The sequence below is a fragment of the Setaria viridis genome, chromosome 3 (assembly GCF_005286985.2).
Source record: "Setaria viridis chromosome 3, Setaria_viridis_v4.0, whole genome shotgun sequence".
Classification (NCBI taxonomy): Eukaryota; Viridiplantae; Streptophyta; class Magnoliopsida; order Poales; family Poaceae; genus Setaria; species Setaria viridis.
The window spans coordinates 34,010,605-34,032,286 of NC_048265.2; the positions used below are offsets into that span (position 1 = coordinate 34,010,605).

General features: G+C 44.3%; 1 protein-coding gene and 1 long non-coding RNA gene across 2 annotated transcripts; one reads left to right on the forward strand and one right to left on the reverse strand.

Annotated features, from left to right (window-relative positions):
• Window positions 1-6,115: 6,115 nt before the first annotated feature.
• Window positions 6,116-6,814, forward strand: LOC117849254 (putative F-box/FBD/LRR-repeat protein At5g22610). Its single transcript, XM_034730820.1, has one exon. It carries the CDS (start codon window positions 6,116-6,118, stop codon window positions 6,812-6,814), a length of 699 nt encoding a protein of 232 aa, XP_034586711.1.
• A 4,171-nt stretch (window positions 6,815-10,985) lies between these two features.
• Window positions 10,986-11,976, reverse strand: LOC117847010 (uncharacterized). Its single transcript, XR_004638516.2, has 2 exons — window positions 11,590-11,976; window positions 10,986-11,450 (listed from the first exon to the last, which is right to left on the reverse strand). It is a non-coding gene; the product is annotated as an uncharacterized lncRNA (long non-coding RNA).
• Window positions 11,977-21,682: the final 9,706 nt, after the last annotated feature.

Sequence of the window (21,682 nt, forward strand, 5' to 3'; positions counted from 1 at the left end):
GGCAATATGAGTATGGTCAAGAGCTTGTGCGTCCGATACTAGTGAACCATCTCCCAACAAAGATGTACAAATTGCACCAGTGGTACATGCAGGCTGCATCAAATGGTTATGCCGTGATGGAAGTTCGGATTAGTCATGAACATTACTTCCATGGCGATGACATCGTACAAATGCCCCTGGAGGAACTGTTCCAGCTATACAATCAAGAAGCACTAGACAAGTCACTGATCAGTTGCTGGGTCCTGTAAGTCTTTAGTATATTTCTCTAACTTCAAAATCCTCACTCTAGTCAATTTGCGATATCTAAACTCCTATTCGATTTTGTATCGTGTAGGATAGAGATGCAATATTATTGCAGGATGGGATACCATGAAGTAAGCTTCATGGACCCCTCAATTATTTTCCAGGATAATCTAAGGGATAAACAAAAGCAGACCTTGAAGAATATATTTAAGTTCCTCGACAAGCATCGGGACAAGAGGCGCATATTACTACCGTGGAACTTCGAGTGAGCGTTTTTCCCATTTCTTTCTTTTCTGAACTAGCACTTAAACATAATACTAACTACCTTCAATTTGGATGTATAGGTACCATTGGGTACTCATTATTATTATTCCTGATCAGAGCTTAGTGATTGTCTGGGACTCTTTGAGGAAATCAAAAGGAAAAATTGATGACATCATGAACGCTCTGAACAAATGCTGGACTCAATTGCGTCAAACTCACAAGGGTGATTTCAAGGAGCAACTCGATTTGCATACAGATTTCCCGGTATGTGTTGAATTTTCACATCTCGTGACACTTCCTTTAACACAACAATTGTTTCATAACTTTTTTCCATATATATAGTGTGTAAGACAGCAAGAGGGTACTCATTTATGCGGATACTACGTTTGTGACTTCATCCACGAATTTGTGGGTCCGAAACGTATCACCGAACAAGAAATAACCGTATGTATACAAAATTAATTTGCTTGTACTTCAAAAACCAAATCATGTGTATATGTGTAGAAAAATTAAATTAAGTATTTCAATTCATATGCTTATACTTCAAAAACCAATTCATGTATATATACTTAGAAAAATTAGATTAAGTATTTCAATTCGTATGCTTATACTTCAAAACAGTTTCAATTGTTCAAAAAATTTAGATTAAGTATTTCTAATTCATTTGCCAATGACACAGATGATGAACAAGAAGGAAAAACTCCTTGACACCGAAGTTTTCAAGGCAATACAAGATCAACTATGTGGATTTCTGCTGGACGAGGTCACAAATCCTACGGGGGAGTTTCATAATTCAGGATCTAATTTGGTGCACAAAGCGGACTCGGGTTCAGATTAGCAATTAAATACGAAATGTGTATTCACAATATGTCTATATATAAATATTTATAATATTATCTCAAATGTTATATTAACAATAAATAGATTTTTTCATAAATTAGTGTATAAGAACTAGTATACGTAAAGAAAACAAATACGAAATACAAATATAGACTAAAGCAACAAAGGAACAGAAATAAGAAAAAAAAGAAAAAAAACTTAGTACTGGTCTGGTACTAATGAGTGCACCTCCTCATGTGGCGTGGGAAGCCCTTTAGTACCGATTGGTTTCTTACTGGTACTAAAAGTTACCTTTTAGTACTGGTTGGTATCCCTAAGTCAGGGGGTTATGAACCGATACTAGACGTCATTTTTCCGGTAGTGGACCTAGCTTAACATGCTCATATCTTCCACGTGGCTGATGCAGAGATTCGATACAGTTAATGAGCTGGAAGTTTCTCTAGGAATTCTAAAGGTACGTTTATATATGTTTCATATTTCTTAACAGAATAATGGAATATTGGTTGTCTGTCGAAGTTACATATTAAAGCCAGGGGGAAAACTTTATCAATTTTGAAAACGCATTTGAATTTAATACCCAGTTTAACAAAGCTCAGGAACATCTTACTGACAACCCATGTACCTACGTGACAACGCTCTTATGCATTACTTGAATGTTTTTGAATGCTTGCTGTTGTTTACCTGAACTTAACAACATTGTTTCTGCTGAAAAAAACTCTTATCTCATGAATTTCCCTTTACCACCCAAGCTCATCTATTATAATGCATTCGAAGAGATTTCTTTTAGCTTTCATCAGTAAAAAGAATAGCTTAGGGTTTGTTTGGAACTGCTCCCTCTAAAAAAACAGCTCCACTCTACTAATTCCACCTTTTTTTACCTCCACTCCACCAACTCCACCTTTTTTACCTCCACTCCACCAACTCCAGGGAACAAGAAAATATGAACGTGTGTTTGGTAAATGGTGTAAACTCTAGCCCCCGTAATAATTGGTGGAATAGTCTCTATTGCCCTTAGTTGGGGGACTTTTTTTCTGAGCTACAGTACGGATCGCTACAGGGGCACGTGCTACAGTACCATCCTACAGTGACAATTTTGCTACAGTAAACGAAGTTCCCACAGTTCTGCGTGTGATTTTTCCCATAAAGATTGACGCATTGGAGAGCATAGATATAATTGTACCACTTAAATATGTTCCAAGGTGACATCAAATAATATTACAAAATCAATCACACCATAATAATTATACTAGTTCCAAGCGAGTGGGCGGTGGCCAACTCATCAAATGGGTGTTTGGTCTGTTGCCTTTCTTAACTTGTTCTACAAACAAGTTACAAACGATCGACGTGTATGTGTCGGTCCAGTCCATCATATCTCCCTGACCATGATATACATATATATTTTCAACTATTTGGAACAATAGCAATTGTTCAAATATCACAACATTCATGCCACATTCATATATGCATAGCAAATCTATGTTAATAGATGAACATACATCATGTAGTATTAACATACCTCCTCTTCTTCATCCTTCTTGGCTGCCTTGGAGGCCTTCTTGCTCTGTCCTTGGCCCCGGTCTCTTCCTGACCGCTTCTTGCCACGACCATGGTTGATATTGGCTTTGTCTAGTCCAAGCTCGAGGCCAGCCAGGCCACGACCACACCCAGCCATGCCATGGCTATCCCAGCCAAGCCGCAACCACACCTAGCCAGGCCGCTGGCCAGATGGTCATCCAGACCATCGGCTGGGCTGGCCAGAGAGGGGCTGCCGCCGGCCAGGTCGCGTCCACCCCTGGGCAGGCCGCCATGGTCGAGCCCATTGTCGGCTGTTGTGTTGAGGCTGTCCCATGGCCGCCGCGCTGGCGGGTGGAAGGGCTCTTGCCAGCGGAGCTAGCAGCACGGGTGGTGGCGTTGGTGGCGAGGACTCTTTGGGTGGCATGTGCTTGGGTCAAAATCGATCCAGACGGAGGAGTACTCAATGGAACTTCATTATTGGGGAGTTGTGGATCATCATCGACGTCCATCCCGCCAGTTTTTTTGCTGACGGAGGGAGGGGAGAAGGCGGCGACGGCGCACAGATGAACCTCACGAGGCGGAGGGGAGGGGGCGGCGTAGAAACAGATGCGTCGGGAGGGGGCGGAACAGTAGCGGTGTTTTTTTTGCCGAAGAGGTATGTGTAACTAGTGGCATTGGGTAATTTCTACCCAACTCGAAGAGAAGGTATGAAATCTGTATTTTTGGATCATCCTTTGAGGAGCTCTAGAAAAATCTGGAAGTTGCCCGCTAGATTCACCTTTTTTCTAAAGTTGGAATTGTTGGACCTGGAGGTGTTTGGCAAGATGGTTTGGAAGCGAAGCTAAAAAAATTGGAGTGGAGCAGTCCCAACACGCGCTTAATTCGTCTGACCATGGTGCGCAGCTCTCCCACCGGTTCTCAAATAGATATCATCAATTTTTTAGAATGCATGTAGTATCCCTTAATACAATTAAAATTATAGGATGTCGAATTAATCGTATAAGATATTTTTATGGTAATGTTAGGTGACAAACTTCATGCTGCAATTCCTAATGATGTCACCTAACAACTGTGATAGATGTTATGCAGACAAGTGTTTATGAACACTGTTTTTATAATTCGTATTTCTGTAATTCATCAATAGAGCCGAATTTTGTGCCTTATTTCAGGCTAAGCGGCAGAGCTGAAGCTTTGGTTAATTTGTAAGCGCAACTACCGATATTTTTCTGATTTCATCTTATCATTTCACATTAATGATTTTTTTGTGTTTTTTGCCAGGGAATTGCAGGATACAATATATTTGTTAAGCACATGGACAAGCTTCATTCCTTCATGTCAAACCTTGATTATCCGTTTATTTAAGAACAACCTGCTCTTGCACCAATGATGTTGCATCTGCTTAGGAGATGTAGCTGTATCAGGAAGTTGAAATTATTTTTTGATTGGCGTATTCCATCAGAGGTAACTTCTATGCTTTTAACTTTTGTGAGGAACTCCAATTTCTCGGAGCAATGATATGATATGTATTTTGAATCATGTGCTCTCTGCTATGTGCACTGACAGTACTTCACTGACTGATGTCTATCACTTTAGCAAGGATAAAACTAATTTTCCTAAGGTGACTTTTTCCACGAATATATTATGGAGAAGCCATGGAGAAACTGCTAACCCCTTTGTCTACATAGTCAAAAACAAGATCAACTAAGAGGATACGGTGAAAAGTGAACTGCTATATAAATGGGTTAAGTAAACCAAATCAAAGTTCTGTTAAGTGGACACTGGCATACTTCAGGATATTAAAATGGACTTCATAGTTGAATCAATGTACGCTAATTAAGCTTCTAAAACTCTAATGTTTACACATGTTATATATACACGCATGCATATTCAGAACTAGGTTAGATGCCCCCCTTCCCCGAGTGCAAACATTAACATTGAATTTCATGTACACATGTCGTGTCTGCTAACATTTTTTTCTTTATTTTCAGATGGCCCCTTGTACTACCTCGGGTTGTCCTTGTCTTCTGCCAGAGAGTTGCACGTTGGATGATGTCACCTTTGATTCACTTGAAGAGATAGAAATTACTTTTTTCACTGGTTCAACTGAAGAGGAGGAATTTCTGAAGTTGCTTCTGTCTAGATGCAACATGGTAACCCTTAAAAGAGTAGAACTTACGGTGCCATTCGTTCCAGTTTCTTTGGCGATCATGGAGGTTGTCGAAAGGATCCAAAGCACGTGCTATCCAGGTCCAATTTAACGTGCTTTCCAGGGAGGTGCCAAAGCCATTGGCTTTCTAATGTTGGAACGTCCAATTGTGACATCGCACTATACCCTTTACTTTTTAGGAGAAGATTGGTAGAAGTCCAAAGGACTGTAAGGAATGCAGTTATTGAAAATTTATGTTAGTTTAATTAATGAGTGTTCAAATATAGGAAGGAAGCACCACTACCTTATATATTGATGCTAACAGTAACAGAAATTCCTACAATCTAGTGCATCGACTGAGCTTAAGTCTATAACAGGAGGAGACTTAGATGAGATAGGGTTAAAAATTTATGAGTTTTGCTAATTTCAAGATGGGGTAGGATAATACTGAGATGGCGGAAATTTGTGGGTTCAACTGTTCAAGTCAAACTTGGTGCAAGGTTCACCTTTTGTTTTCTTTATGCAGTGTAGTAAAATGACGCTTCAAATTGTGGCTAGCTTTTTTGGCTAACAAAATGCAATCATATCCATATTTTGATATGGAACCAACATTGCCGCACCTATTTCACTCAGCAAAGTTCCTTGGTTTCGGGCCAAATGCATGAGTGCCTGTCTCAATGCATAGCTGATAACTTGATAACTGTGTCGGATGAGTATTATAAAGATGAAACGCCTCTTATATCTAATGAAACTCTCTCTTCTCTCTCCTCATGATAGCCTTGTCAAATTAGCAAAATTGATGATATAGTATAAAATTTAATGCTTATGAAATTCCTATGAAATCTTTCATTGAGACTGGCCTAACTAGCTCTGATGGAAGTACAGCTACTGCAGCCCTCATCAGTCAACAATGATCGAAGCACAAACTTAAACTCATCATGCAAATAGATATGTCAGGGACAAAATAAAATCCTTATTAATGGCATTTATCCAGGACATGATCCAATTAGCCTATCCCGAGACGCACGCCATTCCGCAGCCTAGTCCAACCACCCTTGGTGAACGCGAGCCCTAACCTCTCGATTCGCAATCGTCCTCTGTCTTTCCATGGAGCCGCCCGCCTTCAAGAGGCGCGGCGTGGATGACCACATCAGCGCCCTCCCTGACGAGCTCCTGATCATCATCCTCCTCGCCCTCCGGTCCACCGCGGCCGCCGCGCGCACCAGCGTCCTCTCCCGCCGCTGGCGACGCGTCTGGACCTACTTGTCCGAACTCGACCTGAGCGGCAGCTCTTCTCCTGCAACGACGACCTCCTCGGCCCATCTCGACGCCATCGATGCAGCCCTCAATTCCTACTCAGCGCCTACGCTACACCACCTCAAGATCGACTTGAGAAAATGCGATATCCCCGCCCACCGTGTCGCTCCGTGGACGCGCTTCGCGTCCCAGCGCCTCACCGGCAGGATTTATATCCATCTGCCATGGCAGCAGCTGCCGAAAGCTGTCGAAGGGACTATGGAGGAGCTCGCGCTGCCAGTCTGCGAGAGAGCTACGGAGATCGATATCAGCTTGGGAATGAATTTCGTTCTCCGGCCGCCACCGACCGGCTCCTTCACGGCGCTGACCGATCAGATGATAACAAGCACCTACATGGACGGTGGCGAGCTGGGGCGTGTCGTCTCCACGCAGTGTCGACGCCTTCGGACGCTCTACCTTGATGGCATCCGATTCGTTGCCACCTACCGTGTTTCTATATGCTCTGAATCCCTCGAGTGTCTTGTGTACTCTACTTCTTATAAAGGCTAGCTGCAGGTTACAGCCCCAATGCTACTAGAGATTTATGTTTCTCGTGTTGAGGAGGCTAACATTGTCGCCCCAAAGCTGGAGAAGGTTGAATGGGGAGGCAACAATGATCCTGGCCACCACCAATTTGCTGTGGCAGCGCGGCATCTCCGGTCGCTTTCTATCATGTACTCGACCTGGATTTCCATGTTCATATCTTCCATGTGGCTGATGCAGAGATTTGATACCGTCGGTGAGCTGATTGTTTCTATAGGAATTGAAAAGGTACGTTTTGTATGTTTTATTACATAACAGATTACTGGTTGTTTTTAAAAGTTACATATAAAAATAAAATCCAGGGTAAAACTTCATGAATTTTGATAACACATTTGAATTCAATACCAAGATGGACAAAATTCAGGCACATCTTTAGTAAAACCCATGTACCTATGTGACAGCGCTCTTATGCATTCCTTGAATTGTTTGGAATGCTTGCAGCTGTTTACCTGAACTGAACACAACGTTGTTTCTTCTTTAAAAAAAACCGTGTCTGTATTCAGAACATAGAAATCATCCTCATGAATTTCGCTTTGGAACCCAAGCTCATCCACTAGAATGCAATCGAAAGAGATTTCTTTTAGCTTTTGTCTGTAACAAGAATATCTTAATTCGTCTGACCATGGTGCCCAGCTCTCCACCGTTTCTCAAACAGATATCATCAATTTTTTAGAATGCATGCAGTAGCACTTAATAAATTCAGAATTATAGGATCTGATACGTGCAATTAATCATATTAGATATTTTCATCAAAACTATTTTGATATCCTTATATTTTTAAGAGTTGTTACCTTGAAATAGTTGCAAGGAGTAACAATAAGACCTTCATGTCCTACACAAAGTTAAACAGAATGGCGCTTTTTTGTGTGGAAGCACCTAAAAGAATCACGTACAAAAATGCTAAAAAGATAATGACTGACAACCTTAAACAATAACACCTTTTCTCGTGTCTTCGGGTGTTCCTTTACCAGCCTGTCACATCGAATCGAATATTTGACACTAATTAGGAGTATTAAATATAGACTAATTACAAAATTAATTGCATAGATGGAGACTAATTCGCGAGAAGAATCTATTAAGCCTAATTAATTCATAATTTGACAATGTGGTGATCATACGGTAACCATTTGCTAATAATGGATTAATTAGGTTTAATAGATTCGTCTCGTGAATTAGCCCAAGGCTTCTGCAATTAGTTTTATAATTAGCTCATGTTTAGTCCTCCTAATTAGCATCCGAACATTCGATGTAACAGAAGCTAAACTTTAGCTCAAGAATCCAAAAACACCTAAGTGCACATCAATATACATGTTCTCTCGCACGGTTGGTTCTACATACATATTGTTGACCTGCCTCCAGCTGCATTAATATTAGCCGTCCTCATCACCTCCTACGCTTCCATGCAACCGCTTCTTCGTCCTTTTCCTTCCCATCTCATTACAGCCTCCTGCAATACTGCCCATGGTTTGGCAGGTCTTGTAGATTATAATCTATGGTGCGAATTTAACAGGGACAATGAGAATCAGTTTGACTGTGGTTGCTGCTGACTAATAGGTCCTACATAAAAAAGGGAAAAAAACGAAGACAATAAGTTTTTAAAAGAACAGCAACATGACAGAAACTTCACACTGCAATTCCTAATGCTGTCCGCTAACAACTGTGATAGCTTTTCTGCAGACAAGTGTTTATGAACACAGTTTCTATGTTATTCATATTTCTATAATTCATCAATAGGGCCGAAATTTGGGCACCCAGTTGGGCCTTATTTCGGGGCAAGCTGCAGAGCTGAAACTTTGGTAAATTTGCAAGCAAAAATACCGATATTTTTGCTTATTTCATCTTCTTGTCAGCATTAATGGTTTTTTGTGCTTTTTGGCAGGGAATTGAAGGATACATAGGATTTCTTGAGGACATGGATAAGCTTCTTGCATGTGAAACCTTAGCCCTTGTTTAGTTCACCCCCAAATCCCAACTTTGACACTATGCAAAAAGAAGATTCCCCATCACATCAAACTTGCGGTACATGCATGGAGTACTAAATGTAGACGAAATTAAAAACTAATTGCATAGTTTTGTTGTACTTTGCGAGACGAATCTTGTGAGCCTAATTAGTCAATATTTGGACAATAATTCACAAATACAAACGAAACGCTACAGCGTTGCTACAATAATTTTGACACCTCAAAATTGGGCAACTAAACAAGACCTTAATTTGATTGGCGTATTCCATCGGAGGTAACTTCTATGTTTCTTAACTTTTGTGAGAGACTCCATTTTCTTGAAGGAATGACATGATATGTATTTTGAATCATGTGATCTGTGCTATCTGCACTGACATTATATCAGGGACTGATATTTATCATTTTAGCATGGCTTTCTCATGGTCAAAAGAGAAACTAATTCACCAAAGGTCACTTTTCCTTGAAAATAACATGGAGAAGCCATGGAGAAACTGCTAACCCCTTTGTCTACATACTCAAAACCAAGGTTGCATTTTGACCTGGTACTAATGTGAGTATCAGTACCGAGCCTAACGGATAATCCCTGAGGAGCCCCGCTGACCCCCTTTAGTACTGGGTGGGAGCTCCACCCGGTACTAAAACCTCTGTCCGCACCTTATCCTTCCCCTATCGACCGCTCACCTCCTCTGTCTCTTTCTTATCCTCCCGTCTCCCCCCTCCTCTCTCTCTCTATCTCATGTACAGCTTCCTCTCCTCCTCTACCTCCCCTCCCCCCTCCGCTCGCCCCTCACCGGCAGTGAGGAGCAGCGGCGGGCGGGCGGGAGCCGGCGGGGCCAGGCGGAGGCGGAGGGGGCAGCGGTGGTGGGGCCGGGCGGTGGGGCTAGACGGAGGGCGGTGAAGCAGTGGGGGCCGCGAGAGGCTAGGGTCGGTGGCGGCAGCGGTGGAGGAATTTCTTTTTTTAATTTTTTAATAGCCCTTTAGTACCGTTATTTCAACCGGTACTAAAGGCCCCGCTTTATTACCGAACTACTAGTACCGGTTGCGAAACCAATACTGAAGATGGGTTCCCAACCAGTACTGATGGCGCATTCCCAGAAGTGTAAGCTTATAAAACTGTAATGTTTACACATGTTATATGTACATGCATGCATATTGAGAACCACGTCAGATTCCCCCTTTGCCCGAGTGCAAACATTAACATTGATTTTCATGTACGCATGTCGTGACTGCTAACATTTTTTTCTTTATTTTCAGATGACCCCTTGCACGACACACTACTGGAAACGGAAATTACCTTGTGTGCCTAAAACCGTTAGAGATATAGTACATAACGGTCAGAAATATATTTTTGTCAGCCAACCGATAGGCAAATCCCGACAGGGATAAAATGACTGAGAAATAAAAATTGCCTGTCAACGGTAATTTTCTGTCGGTTCCTCAACAGGAAATATTCACGTCATCAACCATCAGAGAAGACCTTACTCTGTCGGTTGGCCGTCAGAGAAACATCTCATTTCCCTGACGGTGACATTGTGCTAATTTAGACAACCGATAGAGAAACTTCCAACACCATCACGAGTGTAACAGGTTCTAATATTATCAATATCATTTTATTTCAGGCAATTTTAGGATTCCAAATCCACATTCCAGCATTAGATGCCCAACATTGTACAGGTCACATTGATTGGTAGCATACAAATTAGAAGTTCCACCAATTTACAAAGCAATCAGCATTGTTTAGTGCTTAGCATCACATAATAGTCAAACATAGAAATTAACCATATAGTGGAGGTTCCACCAAATTACAAAGCAACCATCATCGCTATCACCGTTGTTGCTTCTGCACCCGCCACACATAATTACAAGGCTGTTTCCGATTCTCTGCAAGAGCAAGTCTTCCTGTAAATAGGCTACTGATTACACTCAGGCACATCTCGAAGTAAGAGTGTAAATAGTGAGTGTACTTTCATGGACAAGAAAGAAGTGGACAAAGCAACCATCTGCTCCTCCAGTTACTCATTCTTCTCATAGTCTCATGCTTTTCATGGAAAACAGAACCGGATTTCCGATCAATACCTCATCAATACAGGTACCTCATAAAATTTGGACTTGCTACTAATAGCTAGAACATCAATCAAGAACTATAGATCTGCAAACCATTGCAAGAGAAAGCCATAGAAACAGATAAAAGATTCACATGATATCATTGTAGTATCTTTCAGAACTTCAGAGAAGTACACAGTCTGACAGAGTTACAAGTGGACAAATGCCAAGCAAAATATAACTGTTTTGCCATTCTTTATGCAGAGTACAAAACAAGATCCACCTAACTGGCACTTCCAAAATTATGTTAGCAGCTCAACAAACTGTTAGAACTCCTTAGATACCACAATCTTCGACCACACAGAAACAATTTTTTCACATTTGGCATCAGGGAATGTGCCACAGAAACATTTTTTTCACAGCACAGATATGTCTCTTCAGTTCAGTGTCATCAAAATTCTTGAGGGCCACAGCAAACAATCAAGCAATACAGGTAGTTGTGAGGGGTCCAGGGGGTTGAGAGCAAACCTGGACGAGGTAGTATTAGATCCAGAGGCCTTCCGTGTCCTTGCTGGACTGACATCGACGAGGGAAACGATCTTGGATGTGGTAAAAACGAGATCAGCGGGATGAAAGCAAGCAATCAAATACGCTTGTTAGCTGCAAACCTTAGCTAGGTTTTCCTCTACTGATTTCGAATGGAACACGAGAAGGGTAATAAGAGGGATGTGACCTTACATTGGACTCCTGGATGATCCTCCTGGCCTCGGCGAGGACGGAGGGGCAGAACTCGAACTCGACGAACAGGCAGCAGATCCATGGAGTAGGCAATCACTAACGTGCGCCGCCGTCGAGGAGAAGGCTCGGCCTCCACTAGCGATGCCCTCCGAATGCCTCGTCGCGGGGGCGCAAGCAGTCATCCCCATGCTGGATGCGAAGGGATCCGCCGTCGTTCCCCGGTCCAGCTCCTCCGTGGAGCCGAAGGTGGTACGCACTGGCAAGCGAGGCGGCTGCTGCCAGTACGGGTGGTGGCGAGCGGTGCGGTCGTGCGGGCGGGCGAAGCGCCGCCGCCGCCGCTGCGGCAAAGAACGGAGGAGGAAATAGGGTTTCGGGGGGTCAGCGAGATAATTTTATACTACACTAACGCGATCCGAACCGTCGAATCGGAGATGGACGGTCACAAAGAATTGGGCCATGCAGGCCTAGTGTCTGAGATGAAAAACAGCCCGTGCCTAGTTCTCTTTTTTCGTTTTATTGCACTTATTGCACCATTTGTGAGTAACACGCAAAAATAATTATCCTATATACACCAATACATTTTTTATATGTAATAGACTACATATAAGTTGTCTCATAGAAGTTTCAAGAATTTTGAAACTGATTTATTATTTATCATATGTTAAATGAATTTCTACATGGCTATCGATATTATTAATTCTATCGACCATACATCCCCGGACTCACCAGAAGGTCTGTACGGACTCACTCAAGGGGACGTACTTGAGATGTTTCAGGACATGAAGAATACACTACAGGGCAATGTAGACTGCATGGAACTCCTGAAGGACTAGTCGGAATACAAGGAAACTACTCTACCGAGTTAGAGTAGGACTCTGTAGCCATGTCCAACTAGTACTTGTGCCGAAGGCTACCCTGTAACCCTGCTCCCCTGATATATAAGGGTGGGCAGGGACCCCCTCAAAACAGGTTCAATCGAATACAAGCATAGAACACACATGATGTTGGGTATTACACAATCTAGCGGCTCGAACTTGTCTAAATCGTGTTCTTGCATCACCATCGACTCCTTGATTTTGGCGACACCCACCAACCAAAACTCTATCTCGGATACTCCCTTGATAGGTTGCTGGGTTAAAACACCCATAGTTGGCGCGCTAGGTAGGGATAGTCGGCGAAACTCTCCGTGTGAAATCGATGGCTTCAGTCATCATTAAGCCTGCGTTCGTGTTCGAAACGGGCGCAACGTTTGTTTTTGGCTCCTGGCTCTGCATCACTGATGGCATTGGAGGTTTCCAACACCGCATCATCGAAGAACCGAAGAAGAAACATCTCAACGGAAATTCTCGTCGACATGAGGCGGAAGATTTCGTCGAGAAATTTGAATTTTTCAATTTGAACAACACTGGGTTCGACCACAACTCGGATTCAACTACAACTCGGACTAGTCCGCACGAGCAGGCAATTCAGCCATCATGTGGACCGGATACAACTCCAAGCCAATTTCCACTCGGACTCCGAAATGCGGTCACGGTTCATCAAAAAGCTCTATCCAAAGTCCAATTCGGATTAGAGTCAATTGAGGACCATGACTCTGACTCGAATTCTCTTGAAGAACTCCCCTTATCAGGTCCGCAGTAGGGCCTGATAATCACATCAACACCGCAAGGCAGATTCGTCTACTGGCTGGGCATGAAGCCATCATTCCTTGTCCAAGACAACGGATCACGCTTCGTTGCACACTTGGATATCCTCCCATATCAAGAGGGTACTCCACTTTCACCGATCCGTGAAGAAGATGGCTCCACTGAAGTCATAACATCCAGCTCTGGAAGCTACTCTCCAAATAGAGAACTCTTTGTTGTTGTTTTGCGAGTCGATGTGAAGCATCCCCACATAAGTAGAGACTAAATGTGATACAAATATCAGTCCCAGGAGGCTGATAACACATTTATTCAACAGATGGTTCAAAAACCGTACAGCTCCCGAAGGAGCGGGTGGGCAAGCCACACCCAAAGAAGAACTAAACCAACAATGATACAAATCCAAGTTGCAGTCCAGTCGGACTCCGGGCTGCAATCGGAACTAAGCGTCAGCGAAAGCATCTTGCAAAGGCCAACACCACAGGCAACGTTGGGTGCGAAAGCGACCTCCTACTCGAAATCCTCGGTGACGTAGTCCGGGTCTTCCTCTGAAGCAACAAAACAAGGGTGAGTACAAAAGTACTCAATAAGTCCAACCCCATCCACGGAGGGGGATACAAGCAAGAGTATGCACAGGATATAACAAGGATGAGGTTAAGGTTCATTTGCAATAAAGCTAGATTTTCAACACATGTAAGGGTTCATTTTTAAAAGAGTTTTCGCAAGCATTTCCTTTAGTAACCGAAACATTGAATAGGGTTGATCCTACACAAAGGATCCTAATTTTATTGCTATCGGACTCCCCGTCCGCCATGGCTCACGGCACAACTGCCGGACACTTCCAAAATGTAACACACGCCATAAAACCATCCATTTCCAAGTGCTAGTTATGTGACCAAGCCGTAACTTGTCCAATGCCGTGGACACGGCTACCCGGATAGGTTTTAACTCTGCAGAGGTTGTACACTTTTCCCACAAGTAGGGCACCGCAGCACGATCACCTTAGTGCCGGTGCAGATCGTAACAAAGCCATTAACCACCTTAGCTAAACCTAACTAGTCCACACAGAAGCGACCAAGGGGTTAACGACCTACCACGAGGTCTTAACCGGGACCTAAGTCACAAAGATCTTACTCCTTTTCCATGGGCTCTCGTTGCTCAACAGCTCACCTGAAGACTGACAGTTTAGCTAGTGGGATTTATGCTAAGCCGTTGCCACATACAATGGTCGAGTGGTTGCACGAAGGTTGGGTTAGGCAAGATGATACATCAACTCGGTCCTTAACCATGACAAGATGGATATCTCCCAACCTTGCTCAACCACCAAGGTACGAGCCCAACATAATGGCATTTCACACATGAACACCCATCCATCTCATCTAAGCCTTTCTTTTCTTTACTTCCGAAAAACCCAACTTCCCTTCTTAAAACACTCACACATTTATTCTTTACCAAATCACATTGTGGTCATGATTGAATTGAGTAACAAGGTCCTAAGCATTCTAGCAGTAATTATCATCCAAACAGAGCAAGTCATATTTAGAGATAATTATAGGACAGACAAGGAATAATCATAACAATCAAGGGGTGGCTATCCAACCATGTTTCAGCGGTAAAATAATATGCAATTTATAAAATAGGCCAATAGGTTGTGTTTGAAAAACTAGGATAAATATGCATCAAAGGGTGAGATTGGACTTGCGGTTCTCAAAGCCTTCCGGGAGTTCCTTCTCGCGGTACTGGTCCTCGGGCTCGGGCTCACGGTCAAAATCCTCCTCGCGCTCCTCCTCGGGTACTCCGCGATCTATGGCACACACAAACGAGCACACACTAAATAAAGAGAAATAAAATTTTACCCGTTGAGCTACGAACAGAGAATGCGAATGGAAAATGTAAGGAGTGAGTATTTTCATGAAATTTGGATATGCCTCGGCGGAAGTATATGGGAGGAGGCCGTGGTCGAATTTGGGATCAATTGGAGGAAGTTTGGCGCATGAAATGACGAGTTAAAGGAGTGTTAGGGGCTTAAATCAAGGTTTAGGACTAAACTGCGAGAACGAGGGACCTATTTGTAATTATTTCTAAAAGGTGGAAGGGCATATTTGCGAGACTTCTTTGAGAGAGGTGGAAGGGTCGGTTTGCAAATAGGGGAAACTAGCAGGTTAGATCGAAATTGAAGGGAAATTCTTCTTGCTTGGTCCGGTACAGGAGGTGGGGAGGGAGGAAACCAGTGTGTGTGAGGGGGGCTGGCCGGGCCTCGCCGGCGGTGAGCCGTGTGGTGGGGGAGGTATAGGAGAGTGAGGGGATCCCATTTTGGTCCTCACCGTGGGTGGGTGGTGGTGGAGGAGGGGACGCCGGGCGTGGCAAAGGAGGCGGCGGTGGAGCTCCTGGCGGCGGCGCGCAGGGGAGGCGGGGCAGGGGGTGGCGAGCTGGGAGGCGAGGGCGAGATGGTGGCGAGGGGTGGCCGGGCCTTGTCCCTTTTATAGGTGGCGGGAGGGGGCGGGCGACGACGAGAGGCGTTAATGGTGGCCGGAATCCCCGGCCGGTGGCGTGCCGGAGCATAGTTCCTCGTGGATGGCGTGGTGGGGGCCGGCTCGGTCGACGAGGAGTATAGGGACGTCGACCGATGTGGGGAGGCACGCCGGCGAGCGGAGGACGGCGCTCGGTCAAGGGTTGGTGGGCGCAGCGCTAGGGTGGCGTGCGGCAGGAGGGCGCGGGGCCGACGCGGCGCGCGTGGCGCGGCCTGGCGCTAGCGGTCGGGCGCGGCGTGCGGGGCGCCCTAGTGCTGGTGGGGCCGCGCGCGGGCCAGGCGTGGCCAGGAGGAAAAAGGGGAGGCGGAGGAGGAAGGAAGGAGGAGAAGAAGGAGGAAGAAAGAAGAAGGAAGAAGGAACAAGGAGAAAGGAAAAGGAGAAAAAGAAAAAAAAGGGGGAAAAGAAGAGAGAAAAGAAAGGGAGAATCGGCGAAAATTGCGGGGAGCGGTCGGGCGCGCGCGACAGATTTGATGGGCACGTGGCAAAATTTGCGGGGAACGAAAAAAGATGACCGTCGACGTTGGGTGCCGGGACGGCGGGGTCGCCGAGGAGGAAACGATTTTTCGGGAGCTCAACGGTCGGAAAAGTTTGAAACAAATTTTTAGCGGGTGATTTGAGTTAGTAAATTTTACGGGCGTTACACGATGGAACAGGAACTAGCGATCGACATCAAAGAACTCCTCATCGAGAATGCCAAATTGAAGAATGTCTCCCAAGATGAATTATCAACTCACACCCCAGAGGGCAAAACTAGCAGCCAGAGAACTCAAAGAAGAGCAAGAAACCCTTAGAGAGCGGAACGTCGTCGACTTCTAGCCGCAAGAGTTCCCATTGTGAACCTCGACAAAGCATTCAAAGTAGTTCAAACACGAGAACATAATACGCCACTTGCCGCTATCGCTTCTATCGACCTTATCGCCCGTTCAATGCCTCCAAACAAATACAACGATCTCCTGTTATACTTGGCAGAACACGCATACAAACTCCTCGACAAGGAAACACCAATTCCATCCATGCCTCGCAACCTGAATCTCCATGATGATAGCAGAGACAATGTAAGACTCTCAAACCAACCACATGAAGAACCAAGACAACATAGGAGCGTACTCGAAGCTCCAAGACGAAACAGAGATGCAGCTGAGGGTAGTCGTACAGCCTCCACGGAAGGTCCACGTCACCGCAGAGCAAATCCAGAACCCTCGCACATCAGCAATCTTCAAGAAACATTAAATCACAATTGTGATGCTCTGGATATAATCAACAATCGCCATCGTGAATGTGAAATTCAAACCAATGGGCGTTACTAAGTATGGTGGCAAACAAGATCCAGTTCAGTGGCTCCGCTGCTATGCATTAGCAGTCCAAGCTGTAGGCAGAAGCGATGATACAAAAGTTATCCATTTTCCTGTATGCATGGAACCAGCGCAACTAACTTGGCTCGAATCTTTGAAGCCTAATTCCATCGACTCATAGTCTGATCTAAAGAAAGCTTTTACAAGCAACTACGCGGGAGCTATGCAGCGCCCTAGCAATAGAATTGACTTGGCTTAGGTTAAGCAGCAAAAGGATGAATCCCTACACAGCTACCTACGCTGTTTTTTTGACAAAAAGGCTATAATTGTCGACATCTCAGAAGCAGATGTGATTGAATGTTTTCAAAATGGTCTCTGGAACCGATGTATGTTCCAAGATTTTGGCAGACGCCGTTCAGCGGATGTCAAAGAACTCAAAATTATGGCTTGGTCATGGGCAGACGAAGAAGATAAGGAGTGCGAAAGGTTTGACTCACACCACAATCGCGGATGTGACAACAATAACCAAGGTAACAACCAAGAACATGATAGAAACTGCAACAGCAATCACCGAAATAACTACTCGGACAATTAGAATCGCAAGCGCAAATCAGACAATACCGTTGCAGCAATGTCAAACTCAAGCAAGAAAGGACCAAACAAATGAAATGATGACCCTTCATTCAATGAACTACTCAAGAAACAATGTCCATGGCACCCACACAGAAAGCACGCTACAATCGACTGCTACAGCCTTCGCAGGGTTATGCAAAAGTTGCCAGAACCTCCCGCCAACAACAATAACAATAACAACAATAAGGACAAGGGTAAGGGCAAGATGGATGAAACTGAAGATGGCGAAGAGAAGTTCCAGACAGCGTCTAAGACTGTCAATGTCATTTTCTACAGAATTCCAGGCACTACCTCCAAGCGATCCAACAAATTAGTACTCAGAGAAATCATGGCTATCGAACCAGCCACCCCCACACCCCTCAAATGGTCTGAGGTACCCATTACTTTGAGCAGAAAGGATCAATGGACCAACTTCTTAGAACCAGGGTATTTTCCTCTGGTACTAGATCCACTTGTCGCTGGCTCAAGACTAACCAAAGTACTCATTGATGGTGGCAGTGGACTCAACGTCATTTTTGCCAAAACTTGAAGCAAGATGGGCCTCGACATCACTGAAATGCTTACGCCAATGGATTCCCCCTTTTATGGAATCGTCCCAGGCAACGCAACTATCCTACTAGGACAAGTTGTCTTACCTGTCACTTTTGGTACCAAACAGCATTACCGCACATAGTACATCAAGTTCGAGGTGGCTGACTTTGAGACTTCTTACCATGCCATCCTTGGAAGACCATCCCTGGTCAAGTTCATGGCCATCCCACACTACATGTACTTGCTACTGAAAATGCGTGGACCGAAAGGAGAACTATCTCTTCGTGGAGACCTGTGACGATCATATGAATGCGACACGGAAGCTATTGAGATAGCCGCGACTACTCAAGTTCCCAACTCCATGCAACAAGTGTTCACCACATCAAAAAAGCTTACCCCTGCAAAACTCGAAATTCCAGAAAATAAGTCGGGAGCTACTAAAGTCAAGCCAACAAATGACAAGGATTTCAAAACCATTGACCTTGAGATTTGCGACTCATCCAAAATAGCCCTGATCAGAACAAGGCTCGATCCCAAATAGGAATACACGCTCATCAGTTTCCTTCGGGCAAACTGAGACATCTTCGCGTGGAAACCGGCCAACATGCCTGGTGTGCCCAAGCAACTGATCAAGCGTTCACTCAACGTTGATTCTAAAACTACTCCAAAAAGACAACGATTACGAAGATTCGCTCAAGATAGAAGAGATGCAATTAAGAAAGTTACTAGCTAAATTACTTGTGGCAGAGTTTATAAAGGAAGTTTTTCACCCTGATTGGCTAGCCAACCCAGTTTTAGTTCAAAATAAGAACAACAACGAGTGGAGGATGTATGTCGACTACATAGATCTCAACAAAGATTGCCCCAAAGATCTCTTTGGGCTTCCTAGAATCAACCAAGTAGTCGACTCCACAGCCGGATGTGCACTACTCTGCTTCCTTGATTGTTACTCGATATATCACTAGATAGCACTCAAGGAAGAAGATCAAGCCAAGACCGCGTTCATCACCCCTTTCGGAGCATTCTGCTACAAGACAATGTCCTTCGGGTTGAAGAACGCAGGTGCAATGTATCAACGTGCAATTCAAATGTGCTTTGAGAAACAACTACACCACAACGTAGAAGCCTATGTGGACGATGTAGTAGTCAAAACTAGAAATTTAGTTGATCTGATCGCAGACTTGGAAGAAACTTTCACAAGCTTGCAAGCATTCCGATGGAAACTCAATCCTACCAAATGCATTTTTGGTGTACCATCAGGGAAACTACTCGGGTTCATCATCAGTCATCGGGGCATCGAAGCAAATCCTGAGAAAATCTCTGCCATTACTAATATGCAAGCCCCATCTGGAATAAAAGATGTGCAGAAGCTCAGAGGCTGCATGGCGGCCCTAAACAGATTCATATCAAGACTTGGAGAATGGGGTCTACCTTTCTTCAAATTACTTAAAGGACAAGACAAGTTTCAATGGATACAGGAGGTGGACAAGGCTCGGTTACAGCTGACTTCCTGTCAAAGCCACCGATCCTCACAGCTCCAACACCAAATGAGGACTTGCTCTTGTACATCGCTGGAACTACTCATGTTGATCTGAACCAGGCCATGCCTACAAAGTCTAGAGACCAGTATACTTCATCAGTGAAGTACTCTTGGACTCCAAGACACGGTACCCGCCGGTCCAGAAGCTACTCTATGCCATACTACTCACTTCGCGGAAATTGTGACACTACTTCCAAGAACACAGCATATCCGTCATTACGGATTTCCCGCTTGGCGAGATCCTCCATAATCGGGATGCCACGGGAAGAATCTCAAAATGGGCAGTAGAACTCAGAGCATTGTCCTTAAAATTTCAACCCAGAACAACAATTAAGTCCCAAGCTCTAGTTGACTTCATGGCTGAGTGGAGGGAAAACCAATTGCCTACATTGGTAGAACGCCCTGAACACTGGGTCATGTACTTCGACGGATCTCTCAAGCTTGAAGGAGTCGGTGCGGGAGTACTCTTAATATCCCCAAAAGGCGAACAACTCAAGTATGTTCTTCAAATCTTTTGGGAAGCATCAAATAACGAAGCCGAGTATGAAGCACTTCTACACGGTCTTCGCCTAGCAATTTCACTAGGCATGAAAAGATTACTAGTCTATGGTGATTCATTAATAGTCATCAATCAAGTCAATGACAAGTGAGACCGCAATAAGGAAAATATAGACGCATATTGCCGGGAAGTCTGCAAACTAGAGAACAAGTTCTCAGGCCTCGAGTTTCACCATGTGGTCTGCGACAACAACGTTGCTGCCGACGTTTTATCCAAAATGGGTTCAACATGCACGGAAGTCCCAGCAGGCATCTTTGTTCAAGAACTTCGCAAGCCATCTATAACTGAAAAAATATATCCAGCACCTACCAGTTATCGACTAACATTAAAGAACACAAGCTACCTTCCGACAAGACGCAAGCAAAAAAGTCTCACGATGAGGAAAAAGCTACGTTCTAGTCGCAGACGAACTCTACAGAAGAGTAGCATCATCAGGAGTACTCATGAAGTGCGTCACTCGCGAAGATAAGAAGGACATCTTGGAGGAAATACATAAAGGAATCTGCGGGAATCACGCATCCTCAAGAACAATAGTAGGCAAAGCTTTCAAAGCAGGATTTTATTGGCCAACTGCACTGGCAGATGTAGCAGAACTAGTCCGCAGATGTCAAAGATGCCAGTTGTTTGCCAAGCAACAACATGTCCCTGCCTACAAACTCATCACCATACTGTGGCGGAACCACCCAAATTAACTTGGCTAAAGCACATTTAAGTCGCTTAACATGCGATCATGTACCTTAATCATGTAAATTTGGTCGTCCGTTGAATTCTTTCCGATGAAACCACGCTACAGGATCGCGAAGCGGACTCACCCGAGAGTGAGCGGTTGCAGAGATTACAACAGTCCATTCTTTTAACAAGTGCATAAGTTTATTACAGCAAAAGAGTTCCAAATTCAACACAAGTTTTGCAAAGTGTTCAGCAGCGGAAATAAACAATGGTAACTAAACGTCGACGCCCGACACCATGACGAAGCCGGTCACGACATCAGTAACCTCCATCATTGCCGTCCGAGGGAGCCCACTCAACCGTCCATCCCGAAGGGAGCTGGGAGGGCCAAGCGGTACCTTCTTCCAAAACAAAACTTGAAAAGATGAGCAACAACAAGGCTGAGCGACTACGCTCAACAAGACTTAATCGACGGGTGGTTCTAATCCACCAACACCTAGACATGCAGGCTGTTTGGCCAGAGGGTTGTTTTGCCAAAAGCGACTAGTGGTGGATCCTTACTTTCAACATTTTAGCCATGAGTTCTAGTTCATTAACCATTCTACATTTGCAACTCATACCGAACAAGCATGGTTATGAAAACAATTAATAGAAAACATCAGCATTAGCATCATCAACATGTCCTCTTCTTACTC

What these genes read in the sequence shown, in the direction of transcription:
- LOC117849254 (XM_034730820.1), top strand. Translation starts at nt 6,116, where the DNA reads ATGGAGCCGCCCGCCTTCAAGAGGCGCGGCGTGGATGACCACATCAGC.